This window comes from Rhineura floridana, chromosome 14 (assembly GCF_030035675.1).
Source record: "Rhineura floridana isolate rRhiFlo1 chromosome 14, rRhiFlo1.hap2, whole genome shotgun sequence".
Lineage (NCBI taxonomy): Eukaryota > Metazoa > Chordata > Lepidosauria > Squamata > Rhineuridae > Rhineura > Rhineura floridana.
The window spans coordinates 17022197-17039467 of NC_084493.1; the positions used below are offsets into that span (position 1 = coordinate 17022197).

The window sequence follows — 17271 nt, forward strand, 5'->3', positions numbered from 1 at the left end:
AGCCCATCTTTCTAAGCAAAACCCAACACTCACAGGCATTTACAGGCTCATTCCGCTCACATAGATGTGCATTTCAAGGCTTGAATTAGCAGAAGGACTCAGCCACCTGCAATTGAAATCTGATTGTCAAAAGCTTTAAGCACAAAGCTGCATGCATTAAACCTGATGACAGTCACAAAACCCATCTAACTTTAAGTTCAGGGTGTCCTTGCTACAAAGAGGAAATTACCATGCAATTTTGTTGGGCAGGTCTGAGGAAATGCATTTGAGAAGCATCTACTACTTTTCTGAAACTAGGGTGGTATCTACTGTGTGCTTTAAAAAAAGCACTATTTTCTATCAGGGCAGCCAAAATTCCGTGCTTAGAAAATCTGAATTCTGCAACTTGAACACATTGGCACAAATTAAACCATATTTACATGGTGCCTCTCATTTTGTTGCTTTCACATGTTCAGAGGGCTTCATATGCATCATCTTGGTGTAGTCCTAACAACATTCCCTTAAGGGAGGCTAGTGTTATTATTTATGTAGTTTCCCCCACTATATATTAGTAGCAGAGTAGGCCCAATGAAACTGATAGACCTAACAACTCATGTTCATTGATACTGATGGCTCTCCTCTGAATATACCTAACCCTGCAGGCTTCCCATAGGCATTTGGTTGGCCGCTGTGAACTAGAGGGACTTGGGCAGCGTTTCCCAACTAGTGGGCCACCAGATGTTGTTGGACCACAATTCCCATCTTTCCTGACCATTGGCAATGCTGCCTGAGGCTGATGGGAGTTGTGGTCCAGCAACACCTGGTGGCCCACTAGTTGGGAAAGGCTGGACTAGAGGGACCAATGGCCTGACTCAGTGTAAGGCAGCTTCCTATGTTCCAGTGTCCTAGGACAGAGCTCTATGGTCCCTTCAGTTTGCCATATGCCCCTTAAACTAGCCAGTTATGCTGCAAGATTCAGCTGTCAATCCTGTTGGCTTTCGGGCATGTGAAAGGGGGTGGGTGGGGAGGCCACCATTTTGTCCTTCGCTACAGGGAGCAAAATGTCTTGAGCCGACCTCATTTTCAAGCACAAGAGGAAATTGTGGCTCTAATTTTAATTCAAAAAGAGAACACACCCCTCCGCTTTCCACATGTACAGGAAACATTGATTTGCTGGAAGTGGGTCACAAGCAATCCTGGAGAGGCAGCATCTTTGCATGTACTAGGGTGATAATGGCTCACTTTCTTATTGTCCCAGTGGGGGTTCCCTGGAGTTTTAGGGTCCCACCTCCACTGACACCTCTGAGGACCGACCATTGATTGAGTGCACGCTGCTTGCAAATGTCCCCTTCAAAATCCATCTTGGATATGTGCTGCATCTATGACTCTGCTGCTATCAGAGAACATGAAGCAACAGACAGCTATGCACTTATTAAAACCGGAGTTTGCAAACTTGGGGGAAGAGAACTGTACAGAACCGGCAGAGCTTTCCATTTGCTCAGTTCAATGTAAGGAAAAAAAAGAACAAAAGCTGGATTTGCTTTGAGTGTCTATGCAAAACTATGAACGGTGTGAAAATCATGTTATGAAAATCCAATGTAACTGAATGTTGGAAGATTCAGGAAAAAAGTACTTCTTTCCATAATGCATAGTTCAAGTATGGAATTTGTTCCCACAGGAGGCAGCGACGGCCACCAACTTGGATGGCTTTAAAAGATGAGACAAATACGTGGAATGCTATCAAGGGCCATGATGGTTATGCTCGGCCTCCATGGTTGGAGGCCATATGTCTCCAAACACCAGTTGCTAGAAACTGTAGGAGGGGAGAGTGATATTACACTCAGGTCCTGCTTGCGGGCTTTCCAGAGGCATCTGGCTGGCTACTGTGAAAACAAAATGGACTAGATGGGCCACTGGGCTCTTACCTTCTTATGAGAGGGGTGTGTGTGAGAGTGAATGAATGAGACATCCTAGGAAGTTGCCTTATTCTGAGTGAGACCACTGGTCCATCTAGCTTGGTATTGACTACACTGACTGGCAGCAGCTTTCAGACAGGGGTCTCTCCCGGCCCTACCTGGAGATGCTGGGGATTGAACCTGGGCCCAGCTGGATGGACTAATGTTCCGACTCGGTATATGACAGTTTCCAATGTTTCACTCTATAATTTTTCCTTTTAGTTAATGTGCTTGCAGTCCAGTCCAGCTTTCCACCCCTAGCCCTTGGTAAAGTGTATCCGATACAGGCTACCTTGGTCACTGTGATCTGCAGGGGAGGCTCTGCTGACCATACCATGTGTAGAACAGGGTCTTTGTAGTAGTGGCACCTACCTCATGGACCAACCTCCCTGCTGAGATCTGGCAGGCACCACTTGGATGGCTTCCGCTGAAAGTTTAAAATGTATCTGTTTTTTACCCAAGCTTTTTCCTGACCTGGTACTGACCCTGGGACTCTTTGTTTTCGATTATGTTGATTGGATTTTTTATCATACGGTGTATTATTTGTTTGTATTATGTGAACCTCTTTGAGAGTTCTTCATGGAAGTGGAAAGTAGAGTGCAAGCGTATAATAACGAAGGGTTATGTCCAATGCTAGCCCTGCTCAGAGTAGACCCACTGAAATTAATGGACATGACTAACTTGGGCCTGTTAATTTCAATGGGTCTACTCTGAGTAGGGCTCCATTGGCTATAATCCTAAGGGATGTAATACTTGTTTGACTGCTGAAACGTTTTGCACCAGCTGAACGTTGTTGCGCAAGAGAATGCATAAGCAGGTTGCTGGTAATTTTTTAGCACAATAGACTGCACAATGTACAAGCTGAATCCTGCAGATGGATGCAGGTTACACACCTCTCCTTTCACTAAGTGGGGCTTCGAGTTTAACTACTCTGTTTGCAGAACGAAAACATTTGAAGCATTTTGCAACCCACGGGAGGCTTGCTTTCCCTCTTTTTTCCCACTGGAAAGCTAATCATTAAGTGAGTCACATCTTTAGAATGATAATACATTTTGCTGGCATTTTGAAACGTCATCTCTGCACGTCCTTCCCCAATCCCCGATGAGTGTTTTGCTTCAAGGAAGGCGACCATCATTTCTATAACTGTGCTAGATGATTATTTGCTGGGGGGGGCGGGGGAAGAGATCGCTTCATGGGAGCATGGACAGAAGTCTTCCAGCTGCCTGTAAAAAATATTTTCAAAAGTGGCAGCCCTGCGAATCAGACAGCTGGAGCAACTACGCTGGAGGGATTGTTGTTTTTTTCCAGTGTGGAAGGCACCATGGTGTCAAGCACAAAGAAGAGAATACAATAATATATTGTAGGCTGTTATCATCTTTTCTCATGTACATAAATATACCTGTGCAATTTTTTCTTTTTGGAAAACACAACAATGTGCTGTTTCATGTCAATAAGGGTGTTTCCCATTGTATGTAAGGCAGGGGTAGCTAATGGGATGCTCTCCAGATGCTGTTGGACTACAACTCCCATCATCCCTAACCATTGGCCATGCTGGTTGGGGCTGATGGGAGTTGAGAGTCCAGCATCTGGAGGGTACTACGTTGGCTACCCTTCACCTAAGGCCTAGTGGAGGTGAAGGGAAGCATACGTCTCTCTCTCTCTCTCTCTCTCTCTAATCATGTGTATAACAAAATAGAGATTAGCCTTCTCCCTAATGCACTACTTTCCTATTCCTGCACTGAGAAGGGGGTTGGACTTGATGGCCTTACAGGCCCCTTCCAACTTTACGATTGCATGATTCTATGCAGAGCATTGTTTTTTTAAATCACATGGAAGTATTTAGCTATGTGATCCCCCACCTATAATCTGGTGGCTCGGTCCAGGATCAAGCTTATCACTCTCTGGCTGTTGCATGTGTAAACTAGGCCAAAGAAAATAGCTGTCCTGTCAAAATAATGTGGTTTCCCCCCCCCTTTCATTATTGCTTTTGCTTACTGGACATCAGGGATTGGCAACTTGTGACCCTCCATATGTTGTCAGATGTCAACTCCTATCGGCAGAATGGCCAACAGTCTTGGATGATGCTAAGGGTGCATGTTCCCATATGCTGGAACAATTGCATTTTCCTCAGTGGCAAATATAACAAAGAGCTCTGAGAAAATGTGGCGAACGCTGCAAGAGAGGAGCTTCCTTTGGGGATCCCATACAGCAGGGGTGTGAAAACGATGGACCATGTTTCTGTACTCCAAATCCCTTTAGCCCCGGTCAGTATGAGCAACAGCCAAGGACGGCAGGGAAGGGCCGTAACTCAGTGGCAGAGCATCTGCTTTGCATGCCAAGGTCCCAAGTTCAATCTCCAGGCAGGGCTTGGAGAGACTTCCTGCCTGAAGCCCTGGAGAGCTGCTGTCAGTCAGTGTAGACCAGCCTTTCCCAAGCAGTGTGCCTCCAGATGTTGTTGGACCACAATTCCCATCTTTCCTGACCATTGGCAATGCTGGCCGAGGGCCTTGCTACAGCTCAACTGTGTAGGCTACTGGTCCAAGCAACAGTTGAACAACCGTTCAAAACAACCGGAGGACACCTGGGTGACACAGGCTGAATGAGGATATGAGACACAAATTCCTTCTCTGTCTTCTAGCCCAGCCTCACTTCTTCAAACATTTTGGAAGGCTGAATATAAGAGGGGATGCCCTGTCAGATCGCACCTGAGAAAAGCATCACGGGCAGCTTTCCCCACCCATGATATGTTTCAGAGCAGACAAATTGGTTAGGCTAGATAAGTAATGAAGCTGAAGAAAAGGCCTGGGATGCACTCAAATAGAGGGTGGGCATGAGGACCGATAAATGAATCCAAAAAGGACCTCAAGAGGAAGTTAGCCTTAGAACAGTGCTGGGGAACCGGCGCCCCTATAGAGGTTGGTGGACTCCAACTCCCATCTACCCCAGCCGGCATGGCCAATGGTCAGGGTTGATGGGAGTTGTAGTTCACCACATCTGGAGGGCCACTGGTGTCCTGGCTCTCCCTTCCAGCCTGCTTAAGTGAGGATATACAATATGGTCTCCAGAATCAGTTGTTCTAGAGCAGGATGGAGAATCTGTAGCCCTCCAGAGGTTTATTTATTTATTACATTTATACTCCACCTTTCTTTTTTCATTAAACCCAAGGCAGCTTTCGTATGGTTCCCAGGCGGTCTCCCATCCAGGCACTGACCAGACCTGACCCTGCTTAGCTTCAGCAGGGAGCTGGCCTTAGGTGCCTTCAGACCATAGCCTGGGACCAGGCTATGTTGCTGAACTACAATACCCATCAGCCTGAGCAATCACGATCACTGGCCAGTGATGGCGGGAGCTGTACTTCAGCACCATCTGGAGAGCCAAAAGTTCTCCACACCTGTTTCAGAGCCAACCCCTCTGCAAGGAGCTAGGCTTTAGGAGGCCACGAAGAAGCAGGAAGTGAACAAGTCAGACTCCCACTAAGACTGCAGATGAGAACCTCCTCACAACAAAGGAAACAAAGTACTTGCTTGCCTGTCAGTCTGGGAGAGCCTTTGCAAGTGCTTCAAGGCCCAGCATCCTTCACCCCACTAAGAAGTCTCGTGTGGCTAGTACACTGTGCCAGGAAGCCACCAGCAAGCTCCTGTCTGATGGCAAGCCAGATGTATTTTCTGTGCCAACTGTCTGTCTGATGGCAAGCCAAGTGTGTTGCCTGTTATGTCCAGCCAGCTGGAAGCTGCATCAAAAACAATGCACTACGGGCAACCCACTGCAGAAGGCCCAGTTATTCATTTGTGTGAGAGCTACAGCCTGCCATGATGGATGGCAGACAGGTTCTGCGTGGAATTAGGCAGGCCTTCCAGTATCTTGATGTCCCAGAAGCTCAAGGAACAAAGGAGACCTTGCTCTGACATATGGTCGTGAATATGAGCCAGGATCTGCAGAAAGTAAAGTCCTCCAGCTGCTGCCAAAAAATCTCCTAATACCGGGCAGAATCCTAGCAAAGAGAAAAGCCAAGGAGAACCTCAAAATGTTCCAGTCCTTATTGGCAAAGTGAACCACAATGCTATAAAATACTTGTAAAGGGCCAGAGCAGACATTCTTTGAGGAGGGGAATCACATCAGGGTCAAATATCCCTCTAAGTCAGCAATAGGGAACCTGTGGTCCTCCAGATATGGTGAGATTCCATCTCCCACCTATGCCAGCATGGCCAAGTCAGGGATGATGGGATTTGTAGTCTAGCAACATCTGAAGGCTGCAGGTTCCCCACCCCTGCTCCAAGTAATCAGCATGGGGAAGTAGCTATCAGCCCCAAATCCATTTTCACAAGAGCAATTGATAACAGTTTGGAACAGTGTGGAAGCTATGTCATCAGAAAATCCAGTTCTCACCAATAGTGCTGGTTTTGACCTATAAAGCTCCTTATGGCTCAGGACCCCAATATCTTCTGGAACTCATCTCCCAATATGAACCTACCCGGACCCTTGGATCTTCTTCTGAGGCCCTTCTCCAGGTTCTTCCTCTGAAGGACGCTTGGAGGCTGGTGACAAGGGAGAGGGCCTTTTCAGTTGTGGCTCTCCATCTGTGGAATACACTCCCCAGTGAGGTCCATCTGGCACCTTCCCTGCCATCTTTTTGGTGCCAGGTAAAAGCTTCCCCCCCCCAGGCATTTGATTGAGATGATGTCTGTGAATAGGATGTCTGTGAATAGTATGCTACCAAAGCTTCCTGTGGCTGCAAGGAGGTCTGTTGTTCTATTATTTTGTTTTACGTACGATATTTATTTTGTTGTACGTCGATTGGAGATCTCCAGCTAACAAGTGACTAATAAATCTAATAAACAATAAATCAGGCAATGAAACTTACAAGAGTCCTGGACTGTGCCATTTATAGCACCAGGGACGGGGGGGGGGGAGTTTCATATTCCTCACACTTTACAAATTAAAAAAAAAGCAAGCTTATTAGGGAAAAGGCCAGACTACAGTTCTTCTCCCTGATATTACATTTTCTAAGTGCATTGTGTATCTATGTGGGGTTGTTTGATATAAGGGACATTCAACTCTACAGCCCTATCATTTGAAGCAGTCCAGCACAGAACGATTTTACCACCTCAGCCCGTTTGGGCAAATTAGGTGGCAGGGGAAAACTCACCCAAACCCTTGCTGCACAAGCACAGGCAGTGCCAAACAGTCTTTGTCCATGCACATACAAGGAAACATGGGCAAATCAGCCAGTCACAGATGTAGCTGGAGACAGTAACAACTCCCCAGCTATGATTGCCATGAGAAGCGCTGCTAGATGAATCCATGATCTATCAGTTGAGGTTACATTTCCTTGTACGACTACATTCCCAAGGAGATTCAGGATTCCTTGTGTGTAGAGGAAAAATGCTACAGGACCTAACCATAGCCTTGCACACTAATCAAGTGTCCACACGCCTCTGCTACAGTAAGTCAGAGCTTATTTCTTACTCCCTCATAGAACTGTGACAGTAAATCTGGGGTTAGGCCTCTAAGGCAGAGATCAGCAACCTATGGTTCTAGAGGTGCACCCACACCACTGCATCTGACTGTTTGGTCCCATGCTGCCATGGTATGGCAATTTACTTGTAGGCCATCATTCCAAAGGATGTTGGGATGCAACTCCGGGGTTTTGCATGGGGTTAAAGGTAGACAGAGGGGAGAACCTCCAAGCTCTGTCTATGACTGTCTTTCTGACCTAACCTGTGCTGACCTTTCTTCAGGTGCTAGACAGATACTCTTAGTGTTGCCGACATAATTTCCTGACTCCTCCCTTCTTCTTCATCCCACCTTGGGAGAGGAGACGTCTATGCTTTGTCTCTCTCCCTAGAGATGAAAGAACAAGCATGGCTCCTTGCATCTCCACCTCAGTTAGCTAGAACTAGGAACTCTTTTTCAAGTATGCATTTCCTATAATAAACCAAGCTTTCTTGTTTTCCATGACAAAAGTCTCAGCATGATTAAAACCGAAATGGAAGGCTACTGATACATCATTCAATGTACAACCACCTTCCAACTGTGTGTGTTAACTCTGCTAAGTTAATCCAACGAAAGGGTCAGCGGGGGAACCTTTCGAGAAGAAAGTGTCTTGTGGGTGGATGTTGCCTAGAGGACTGTTATGTTGCCAACCTCTACTCTAGGATCAAAACAAACTGAGGGACCAGTATAGACGGCTTAGTATTTGTAGGAACGTTCCCCCCTCCCCCGTCTGAAGAAGAATCCTACAGTGTTACCCTTCAATCAAAATGAAGAACACAGAAGTCGTCTCATCGTCATCACCATCCTGTATTCTTTGGGCTGTGCGATTTGGCAATAAATAAAGTTGCTACACTAGGTTCAGAATCATGATCCGACCCCCTCAAATGACAGTCCAGAGTCCATGTTCTAGAGTAGCCTTCCCCAACCTGGTACCCTTCAGATGTTTGGACGACAACTCCCATCATCCCTGGCCACTGGCCATGCTGCCTGGGAGCTGGAGTCCAAAATGTGTGGAGGCACCAGGTTGGGGAAGATTATTCCAGAGTTTGTGCCTTCATTTGCAGTCTATGTTGAGGTCCTTGGGCCAATATTGATCGTCCATGTAGCAGACACTATCCGAGCCACTGTCCGGAGGGCTGTTTGGAAGACTTGATGGGAGGCTGCTGGCCAGTTCCTTTTCCCACTGTACCTCCACCAATCTGTAAAGCTCCATAGAAGTCTGAGCATCTTCTACAGATGAATGTCCATTTTGGCCAACCTAATATAAGAGGAAAACCACACTGAGAAAAAGGTCCTCAGAATGTGACATCTAGCAGCACTGAACCAGCCTCAAAGCCAACCACTCCAATCATAATTTAATTTATTGAATATATATTCCACCCTTCCTCCCAAAGGAGCCCAGGGTGGCAAACACATCAACACAGTATTTTAACAACAATTACAAAATAAATCTAAAAACTATTACAGATAAAAAACGTTCTTCCATCCAGTGATCTTCAGGGTTGCCAGGAAGTCTTCTTCAGCCATCAAATGCCTGGGTAAACAGGAATGTTTTTAAATTCCTCCTGAAAATCACTAGTGAGGCAGACAGACGCACCTCACTGGGAAGGGCATTCCACAAACAGGGAGCCACCATTGAAAAAGCCCTGTAATGGGTCAACACCAACTGGGCAAAATCTTTGCAACACAACCCTAAGTGTGCTCAGTTAAAAGTATGTCACACCAAGTTCATCAGTGCTGTATTGTACCATAACCTATGAAAGCTGAATAGAACCTCCATGTTCAAAGGCAGTTCATTCTGAATACTATTGGGAAATCCTAAGAACATGAGAGAGGAAGATGTCTCCTCCATTACCTGAATATTTTTGTGAAGCAGCTGACTAGCCAAGCTCTTGAGAGAGACGCTGGCTTTCATAGGCAGCCCCACCTTCTTCCTCAACAGAGGGCTCCGACTCGTGTCACGCGTCCAGACTTGGGGATGGAAATATTTTAAGGCTCGGAAGTCATTGTGGATGGCATGACCCACCACTATCTTGTCTCTCAAGATCTGTAGGATCTGCAAGAACAAAAAGGTAGTTATCCTCCCTCCATCACAATCAGAGGGTTTTTAGAAAGACTGCGATGACATGGGTGTCCGGTGGTTTTAGAGGACTAAACATAGGCAGATCAGAACTATTTTAAAAGCAATACTGTACTGAACTATGTTCTGGAGTATGAGAGGACATGAGGGCAGAATTGCTTGGAGGATGAAATGTAGAAAGGAAACGGAGAGTCTACTGGTAGGTGGCATGTTGGGCAAGGGCCAGTTGGGATTTCCCAGTTAAAATGGTTAGCAGATCTGGGAACACAGTAGATTAGGTTCTTTAGGCTAGCAGTGGATTTGGAAAAGATCCCCCGTTTTGAAGATTCCTGTGTAAAAATAATAAAGAAAAAGAAGCTCATAGCATAAGTAACGCTGCACTTGCCAACAAACTCAAAGCGTTGTAGCTATTTGTTTTTCTTTTTTTGTGAAAAAAAATCTGTTAAATTCTTAATTCTAGTCTATTTCCTAAGCAATTTGCACCTTAAGGGGTTTGGAACACCCACCACAAAGCAAAGTGTGGCAGAGAGACCGTAAGAGTGCACACCGTAAAATATGAAAAACTGTTCAGATATATAGGCTCCTATCTATATCTCTGATTGAACCATACCAAATATGCAACAATTTGGGGCCTACATTGAGGGTTGGGGAACCTCTGGACCAATCTTGGCCTGCCAGGAGGTCCAAGTTGGCCTGTGAGGCCATTTTCCTTGGGAAGGGGTTTGCATCTGGATTCCCTGCTAAAGGGAAGGATTTTTCCTCCACTTAGGCAGGAAGGGGTTTGCATTAGAATCACCTGCTAAAATAGAGGGAAAAACCTTCCTATTAGCAGCGCCTTGCAAGGTGCTTAAAGTCGCAACTTCAAAGCACTTTGCACCAGTTGTCACTGTGATGTCAGGTGACTGAAAGGCGGGACAGCCCTGTCCACCTGCCAAATGTGGCCTATGAGGACGATCCCAATGATATGGCCAAGGAAGCCAAAAAAGTTCCACCCCCCTGCCATCACCCATTAACAATGCTATTGGGTGATATCAGTGGATAGGAGCACAAGCTATTACTATAAGAAAATTAATCCATGACTGGCATGCCTAGCCATAACTCCCAAAGAGAAATGTGTTGAAACACCAACAGAAAGGAAGTGGATTAAAAAAAGAGAGAATAGATCTGCTGATCTTGGATAAATTAACATAGCAAATCTAAACCCAGCAACTGAGACAGAAAATAGATCATTTCACAAAAGACAGGTAGCCAGAAATTATTTACCTAGAACCTACCCCCTGTGAAATAGGACAAGCCAATCACATGCAACATTAAAACGCTCATATTCAGAGCTTTAAGATGAACTGGTAACGTCGCACTAATTAACCTAGACATGTTAACCTTCAAAGGAGTGAGCAACAAGGGTGTCGGGAGCGTTACAAATCTGAACTGCCTTGATTATAATTTTGAAGAACTCAGTAAAACAGGAAGATTAAATAGATCACTCCTTCTAATCGGAAACACAGGTGGTGAGTGCCAACAGGAATGGAGCTAGAACAGGGTCACTGAGAAACAAGCATCAGTGTGCTTGAAGGAATCCCAGTTTGAAACAGTACACGAAGTCTACGCAAGCCTCACTACCTGATTCCTGCGGATTTCACCTCCCCGGCATTGGAGCCCCCCACACCCAGTCCCATGCCATGCTGGAGGGTCTCTTGACCACCAGAAACAACTGGGGTGGGGCTGGGTGCAAGGGCTGAAGCAGGAAGGAGATAGGGAAAGGGCTGTAGCTCAGTGGCAGAGCAACTGCCTTCCATGCCTAAGGGCCCAGGTTCAGTCCCCAGGATCTCCAGATAGGGCTGAGAAAGACTCCTGCCCAGTAACGGTCAGTGTGGCAGTGCAGACGGGGTGGTGGTGCTCACCTGCTTTCCCAATGCTGAGCATCAGTGCCAGTTCGAGAGAGGGAGGGGTGAGGCACAGGGAGCGTAGCATGGTGCAAGTGTGGTGGCAGAGCTGAGGTCCCCATGCTTCTCAGGAACCAGCAAGGGCCCTTCACGTTGGAAAGGTAGATGAGCTATGCCACCCTGCCCACTCCTCCTAGAAACCCTAGAGCAGCCTTTCCCAACTAGTGGGCCACCAGATGTTGTTGGACCGCAATTCCCATCTTTCCTGACCATTGGCAATGCTGGCTGAGGCTGATGGGAGTTGTGGTCCAACAACATCTGGTGGCCCACTAGTTGGGAAAGGCTGCCCTAGAGACTTGTTGCTGGTCAGTGTAGCCGATATGGCTCACATTATAAGGGATGTTCCTAAAAGCCACTTGTGCTTTTCTGGATCCATCTCAACCGTTGTAAGCCTGTGGACAGGAATCTTGGTCTTTTTCAGTGTCTAATGAATGCAAGTGCTTATTAGCAGTGATACAATTATTATGCAGCATCTAGCCCTCCAGCTGCATGGAGGCCAATTCTCAGCTGATCTTCCTTTTTTTGTTTACCTCGTTCTGTGCAACCCTAAAAGGAGTGGCATTTTCCATGTGCCGCCAGGTGATCCCACTCCACCGAGTCCTGTAATCAACAATCGGGAGCTCCGGCTGGACGTATTTGTCGTAGATCACGTCTCCATCACAGTTCACTACTGTGCACCGTGCCAATTCGCTTCTCTTCCCGGCAGGGCCCGTGCCTACCATTTCACAGTCAATAGCCACACACTTCCTAGGTTTCTTGAGCATCAGACAGGATAAGGAACCCATGCCCTCTGCAGACCCGCTGGGGGTGAGCACCTGATACTTCATGCTTTGGGAAGGTGAAGGCTGCCTGCTTGGGCCCATTGACGGAACTGACACAGCTGGGCAAAGCATGCAAAGTTCCTTAGGGAGCTCTACCACATCCTCCTTGAGCAACCGGCCACCTTGGCTGGCTTCACAGGGTGAGGAGCCTTGCATTTCATCTCCCTTGCAGGTGTTCAATGTCATCAGCAGGGTCTTTCCTTTCGATGTGGGTCCCAAGTGGTCCCTCTGTTCCAGTGCCCTCTGCGTCATAAAGCGCTGGTATTTGCGGCTTTTCTTTTTCTTCTGCCTGCACGTTTCAGCATCCCACCTGGTGAAGGGGGCCCTGTGGACCTGGCCATCCATCCCCAAGCGATGCGCTTGGTCCACTTGTACTGGACTTGTCGCTCCTGGTGCGCAGTTGGTGTTAGAGGGCATCCTGAATAACAACAACAACAATAATAATAAGGTACAGTTAGGAATGGGGTGCGTGGATGGGGAAAACCCTGATCCAAACATGAGAAAGTAGAGAGGCATGATGGGGAAAGGAAAAAACACATCTACTTGTGCAAAGGCAACATCTCATCTTTCCACTAGGATACAGGGCAAGTTTGCACGTCATCCAGCAAAAGGCATTGGGAAAGAATGCCTTCTCCCATGTATTCCTTCCCATGACCTACGTCAGGGCCGGGGAACCTATGACCTCCTCCAGATATTGTTGGAGGACAGCTCACTCCATTCCAGGACTTGCTGGCTGGGGCTGGTGGGGAACGGATGGCTCACATGATATTGCTGGACTCCACCTCCCATCAGCTCCAGTTAGCATAGCAATCCAAAGAGCCTCATTTGAGAGCTCCACCATGAGCGGAGTCCAGATGGGTTGTGAGCAGATCTATAACCTTGTCGGTGGCATCAAGGAACTCCCTGCAAGGGAGGGTAGTGGTTTGCCAGCACATTTTCATCATTCAGGAAAATGATGAAGACAATCTTTTTCTGAAGGTCCTTTTACCATTCCTGCCTTGGATGTCCCATGCCAAAAATCTCATCTGTGATTTTTGTAATTCTTCCATGTATTGCTTACTTATAAAGCGCCTAGAACTGCCGAGTATTGTCTATGTTGGGGTGGGAGGAGAGACTGCTCTCAGGCTTACAATCTTAAGGAGAAAAAGGGTAAAAAGAATCAAATTAAGATTGATGCGGGTTGCTTATCTTAATATTGGGCAGGGCTGGGTTTTTTCTTTACAGTAAAATGTTGTGCATTTTTATATTTATTTAAAAATATTTCTGGACCACCTTTCAACAAAAATGTGTTCATAACACGGGTTACATAAACAAAGCTCAATAAAGATGTTGGCAGTGTGTGGAGCTGGGGAAAAGGCAAATTTCATGTTAGGGATCATTAGGAAAGGTAATGAAAATAAAATTGCTGTTATCGTAATACCATTATACAAATCTATGGTGCAGCCACATTTGGAATATGTGTACAGTTCGGGTTACCTCACCTCGAAAAGGATATTGTAGAGCTGGAAAAGATTCAGAAAAGGGCAACCACAATGATCAGGGGGATGGCGTATATCCTCTATGAGGAAAGGTTGTGGCATTTGGGGCTTTTTAGTTTAGAAGAAGAGAGCCAGTGTGGTGTAGTGGTTAACGTGTTGGACTACGACCTGGGAGACCAGGGTTCGAATCCCCACATAACCATGAAGCTCACTGGGTGACCTTGGGTCAGTCACTGCCTCTCAGCCTCATGAAAACCCTATTCATAGGGTCGCCATAAGTCAGAATCGACTTGAAGGCAGTACACTTACATTTAGTTTAGAAGAAGGTGAATAAGAGGCTACATGACAGAAGTGTATAACATTATACATAGAGAAAGTGCTTCTCCCTCTCTCATAACACTAGAACTCCTGGACATCTAATGAAGCTGAATGTTGGAAGATTCAGGACTGACAAAAGAAAATACTTTTTCATATAGCGCACAGTTAATACTATGGAATTCGCTCCCACAGGAGACAGTGATGGCCACCAACTTGGATGGCTTTAAAATTCATGGAGGATAAGGTTATCAATGCTTATGTTCTGCCTCCATAGTTAGAGGTGGTATGCTTCTGAATACCAGTTACTAGAAACCTCAGGAGAGGAGAGTGCTGTTGCACACAGGTCCTCCTTGCGGGTTTTCCATTGGCATCTGGTTGGCCACTATGAGAACAGGATGTTGGACTAGATGGGCCACTGGCCTAATCCAGCAGAGCTCTTCTACATCTACACTAATGTAAAATAAAACCAAATATAAACATTGTAAAACAATAAATTAAAACTACACCCTAGTAATAAAAGTCAACAAACAAACAAAAACTAACTCTCAGATCCCCAGGAGGCTATGTATGTAAGCATAAGCTTCGCCTCCCTTCAACAAGAGAACAAAGAAGAGCATAGAAGGGCATTCCATAATTCTGAGGCCTCCACAGAAAAGGCCCTGCTCTCAGAAGATAATAGACAATTTCACCTCCCTAGAGAGATGGGTAACAAGTGGATTGTGATATACCAGTAGATCCCTGATTTATTTGCAGTAAATCAAAAGCCTTCTCCTGGGCCACTCCCTCCCCAAATTCCTCACGGTGGTAGAACTAACAAGAAAGCCCTGATCTGCCCATCTTAACACCCAAGGTCTGTAGGGAAGGAGGCAGCCTTTGAGATGTTTGGGGCCTGAATAGTTTAGAGCTTTAGACACTAATGTCAGCATCTTGCATTGGGCCCAGAAATGAACTGGCAACCAGTGCAGCTGCTTTAAAACAGGGCTTGTGAATGGGGCTCTGCCCCACCAACCTCAATTAGCCCAAACCTGCCTGCCCTCTGACTTTCAACCAGAAAGTGGCACTCTGTCAGCTGAGGCTGAGAGGCAGTGACTGGCCCAAGGTCACCCAGTGAGCTTCATGGCTGTGTGGGGATTCGAACTCTGGTCTCCCAGGTCATAGTCCAACACTCTAACCACTACGCCACACTGGCTCTCCCATATACCTAAACACAATATGAAAGTCAAAGAGTATTCCAAGGTGGTATAATATAAGTAACAACCAATCCCCTTCTTGATCATTCAAGCCACAGATCAGCCCATCTTTAGTATCTGGTCACCCTGTTCTTACAAAGCAGAGATGAGCACAGTAGGAAGCCACACACCTCTAGCCCAGGAGAACAGGGTGGCACTGCCTGCTGGTGTCTCCCTCCTTACTCACTGCCCAGATGCTCCTCTCCCCGGCTGCACTCAGATCCTGCTTGCAGGCTTCCTGTGGGCATCTGGTTGGCCTACAGTAAGAACAGGATGCTGGACTTGATGGGCCACTGGCCTGATCCAGCAGGGCTCTCTATACATCTCAATCCTTGCTCTGCTCTGCCCTTCCCCTCCCCCAACATATCTCCTTTTCCTCCAACTCTCCTCCTTCCCATATGGAGGGCATGGAGATGGGGAAGGGGAATGAGTGGAAGAGTTTTATTTAGTTACTTTTAACGTTTTAGGATGCTTTTCAGGTCAGATGCTCGTCGAAGCGACTTACAATAAAAAAAACAGCATATAGATAGGAAACAATAACAATTTCAAAAGTCTTAAAGCTACTACTCAGTAACACACTCTCTCCGTGTATTAAATTCGGGGGAAAATCTTATTTTAACCATACTATCACCCGCCTAGCAAACATTTCTTGAAATCTACAAGTCCCACCCCGATCCTTCCAACTTTAGCCAAACTATACCCCCCCCTCCAAAAACAGTAGCTTGAGGGAAGCCAAAACGAGTAAAGGGGCCGTCCTTTCCAGACCCCCAGCCTCGGAAGTGCCTAAAGCCCCACTCTTTCTTCTGCCTCTAGCTATTTCTTCGATCCTTCCCTTTACCCCCCCCCCTCAAATCAAACCCACCCTGTCCCCCCATTTCTCTCTTACCTAAGCAAGCCGGCTCCCCACGTGTCATTCCCGGAAGCAAAGGCTCCTTCTTCTTCCACATGCCCGGACAAGTCTGGCGTTTGGGCCACTCCCCCTGACGTTGATTGGCTACTTTAGCGAAGGGGGGAGCTGATCTGCATAAAGAGGCGTGCTCTGGAGAGAGATGGTTTTGCTGGCGCCTCGCTGTCGGCGCCTGTCCACGCGGAAGGAAGTCGCCTCGGATTCTCTCGAGTTTGCACCCAGGTTAAGCGCCCGCAGGATTCCAAGCTTGCAACGCGAGTTTCTTCGTTTGATCGCAATTAATGGCTGTGGAACTTGCTCCCACGTAATATGGTGTCGAGGACAGTCTGGCTTTGCAGTCTGAACTTATTTGTATTTAGTTGGGAAGTAAGCATCACTGAGGGTTTTAGGTTGCAATTCAAACTCTCACGTCCCTGGAAGTAAGCCCCACTGAATTTATTCGCCCTTTCTCCCAGCTTGTAAACTAAAGCACCAAAAATACTTTAAAACATCATAAAAACAGACCTTAAAATACATTTAAATAAAACATTTAAAGACTTTTAAAAAAAGAAAAGTTTAAAAACAAAAGTCAATTCCAACACAGACTTTGCAATATTGTTTTGATGAAAGGCATTGGATTTATTTCTTTGATTTAATATGCTTGTTTACTTGCGTTGGTGGTCTTTGGGCCACAGAGCAGCATATAAATAATTTTTTTAAAAGCAAGTCTCACTGCTTTTTTTCTGAACAAAAAGGCCTCATAGAGAATGTGTTTCAGTACCCTGATCATTTTGGTTGTCTTTTTCTGCACCTTTTCCAGCTCTGAAATATCGAGTGTACTTGGCTGTATAGCATGTAGGTCCCTGCCTTTAGCTATGCAGAAGGGAGAACTTGGACAAAGGCAGCTCTTTTCAAGGACACCAACTTATGAATAGCCTGCAAAAGGGGATCAACTGTAAAGTAGCAAAATCTGCAGTTAATGTAGTTAAAGCATTTAGTACAAAACTGTGCAAACAGATTTTACAATGCTGAACTCTGCATCCGCTGATAAACAAAGCATCCCCCATCACCAGACAGGCTGGAGGAAGC

At 46.3% G+C, this 17271-nt stretch overlaps 1 protein-coding gene across 2 annotated transcripts; it reads right to left on the reverse strand.

Moving 5' to 3' along the window:
- Window positions 1–8215: 8215 nt before the first annotated feature.
- AEN (apoptosis enhancing nuclease) lies at window positions 8216–16275 on the reverse strand. Of its 2 annotated transcripts, none has more exons than XM_061594980.1 (4): window positions 16183–16275; window positions 11981–12689; window positions 9283–9483; window positions 8216–8685 (listed from the first exon to the last, which is right to left on the reverse strand). In XM_061594980.1, exons 2-4 carry the CDS (start codon window positions 12686–12688, stop codon window positions 8482–8484), a joined length of 1113 nt encoding a protein of 370 aa, XP_061450964.1. In that variant the 5' UTR covers window position 12689; window positions 16183–16275; the 3' UTR covers window positions 8216–8481. The 2 variants fall into 2 exon arrangements, with proteins under 2 accessions (XP_061450964.1, XP_061450965.1); XM_061594981.1 differs by lacking the exon at window positions 16183–16275 and adding an exon at window positions 15428–15528.
- Window positions 16276–17271: the final 996 nt, after the last annotated feature.